At 43.6% G+C, this 2278-nt stretch overlaps 1 protein-coding gene across 2 annotated transcripts in view; it reads left to right on the forward strand.

Annotated features, from left to right (window-relative positions):
- Positions 1-2278, forward strand: part of ACSL1 (acyl-CoA synthetase long chain family member 1) — a 70899-nt gene that overhangs the window by 19460 nt on the left and 49161 nt on the right. For both annotated transcript variants that reach the window (XM_007102836.4, XM_028481149.2), the window contains exon 2: positions 1282-1508. In XM_007102836.4, coding sequence (XP_007102898.2) covers positions 1314-1508 — 195 coding nt within the window. In that variant the 5' untranslated portion in view covers positions 1282-1313. The remainder of the gene's footprint in view (positions 1-1281; positions 1509-2278) is intronic.

Consider the following 2278-nt stretch of genomic DNA (forward strand, 5'->3'; position numbering starts at 1 on the left):
AAAAAAAAAAAAAAAAACCATCTGAATTAATGATAAAGGTTAACACTTGTTGCATTGCCGGGCAGTTTTTGAGAAAAGTCTTTCAGATCGTGTACTAGGATTTCCTTCCCTGTACTGCCAAACATACTTTAGAGCAGTTATTCATCAATAATTTTCTAATTAGAATTATTCATATTTGTTCTCTGTACTGCACATTAATTTTTACATTTATATATATATAAATTGTTTATAATATTCAATTTGAGGCTTTAATATATATATGGGGCTGTTCATTTGATTTTCTTCTGTGTGTTTTGGCTTCTTAATTTTGTATGTAAACTCCTTGTCGTTGTGTCGTCTTTTATTACCTCTGTCTCTTACTGTTCTCCATGCAGGACCAATCACAGAATGTCGGTAGAGGAAATAATAATAATGCCCAACACGGACTGAACACACTGTGGTGCCTCACACCCTTCTAAGCTCTTATAAAAGCCCTGTGAGATCGGTGCTGTTTTTATGGATGAGGAAACTGAGGCCAGAAAGGGCAGGTGATCTGTCCCCAGTCATCCAGCTGATGAGCTGGGGAGGCAGGATTTGGCTCTAGAATCTGGAATCTTAAGTACTATTTTATACTTTCTCTCAAATACTATGCTATAATCTCTCTAGATATTTGCTAGATAAATATCTCTAGATATTTATGCACACCCTTTTATTATTTATTTTAGCCATAATAGCTTGAGGAATATAAATGCCACTGTTTTGTCAGAATAGCCAACTCCAGTTTTCCCTGCACGTATATGGCTGCTTTGGTGGTACAGAGCATGGGGAAGGTGAGGGGCCCGCTCAAAACCCAGCTTGGTCTCTTTCACCAGCTGGGGAGCTTGTGCTGAGCTTTGTCAGAAGAAATGGAAACTGATGGCCTTTGGGTGGTTCGGGCTAGTTTCTGCCTCTCTGTTCTTCTCCCCATCAGCTGTGATAACGAGAGTTGAGTGTATTTGATTAGGTGGAAGAGAACAAGAGAGAGAATCTAAGGCAAGAAAATGGTAACTTATGCCCCTTGTGTGAACATTTTATGGCAGGAATTCTGAGTGGCTAAATCTTTTTAATGTGGTCAACGAAAACTTTACACAAGATGATAGAAGTAAAACGAATTCCTAAAATGTTTTTAGAAAAGTGAGATTTGACAGCCAGGAAAAGACCTGGACCATCAGCCTGTGGCTTTAATGCCCCCGATCGGTCAGCCAGCGTCGAGCTGGTGGTCGCGCCACCCTGGAATGAACGTGACGTTTTTCTCTCCTGCAGATATTGGTGCAGGGCGCCACCAGCCCAGGACGATGCAAGCCCACGAGCTGTCCCAGTACTTCCGGATGCCAGAGATGGTTGACTTCCGGCAGTACGTGCGCACCCTTCCAACCAACACACTCATGGGCTTCGGAGCGTTCGCAGCGCTCACCACCTTCTGGTATGCCACGCGGCCGCGGGCCCAGAAGCCACCGTGCGACCTGGCCATGCAGTCGGTGCAGGTGGCGGTAAGTGGAGCCTGGCCGCCCCCGGGCCTCTGCCTCTCTCTCCACAGGTTCCAGGCCCCATCGAAAGTGGCGTCAAGCAAGATCATGATCACAAGCAAATATTGGTGGGGCACTTTGTAAACTGAAATGTGCTCCCCAAACAGAATTTCAGCAGTGATGAGAAGAGGAGGGCAAAAAACTAGAGCACAGAGACACAGGCAGTTATGCTGCTTGGGTGTCTGGCCACGTCACCCAGAGAAGAGGCTCGTCCCGTTATCTCATGGGGCTTCTGCCCTGCGCTGGGCTCTGAGCTGTCCCCGGAGGATCCTGAGAGGGGAAAGGACAGGCACAGGGTCCCTGCCCTCAGCGGAGAGGAGGGTTGTCAATTGTTAGAAAAAGAAGGATTTCCCCTGCGGTTGTCTGATACCTGGAACACATTGCACAGGGGTTAAAAAGGACTCAGGGATTGCTTTTTTTTTTTTTTGGCTGCATACTCATTAATTGCTTCTTTATATCAGATTTTTTTTAAGTTGAGTTTTTAGAACAGTTTTAGATTTACAGAAAAATTACAGAATTTCCATAAACCCCACATCTATTTCTGCTATTATTAACATCTAACATTAGTATGGTACATCTGTTTTTTGTTTTGGGGTTTTTTTAAGCTTTTTTTTTTAATTCTTGAATTTTATTTTATTTTTTTATACAGCAGCTTCTTATTAGTTATCTATTTTATACATATTAGTGTCTACATGTCAATCCCAGTCTCCCAATTCATCCCCCCACCACCCCCC

This window comes from Physeter macrocephalus, chromosome 20, assembly GCF_002837175.3.
Source record: "Physeter macrocephalus isolate SW-GA chromosome 20, ASM283717v5, whole genome shotgun sequence".
Taxonomy (NCBI): domain Eukaryota; kingdom Metazoa; phylum Chordata; class Mammalia; order Artiodactyla; family Physeteridae; genus Physeter; species Physeter macrocephalus.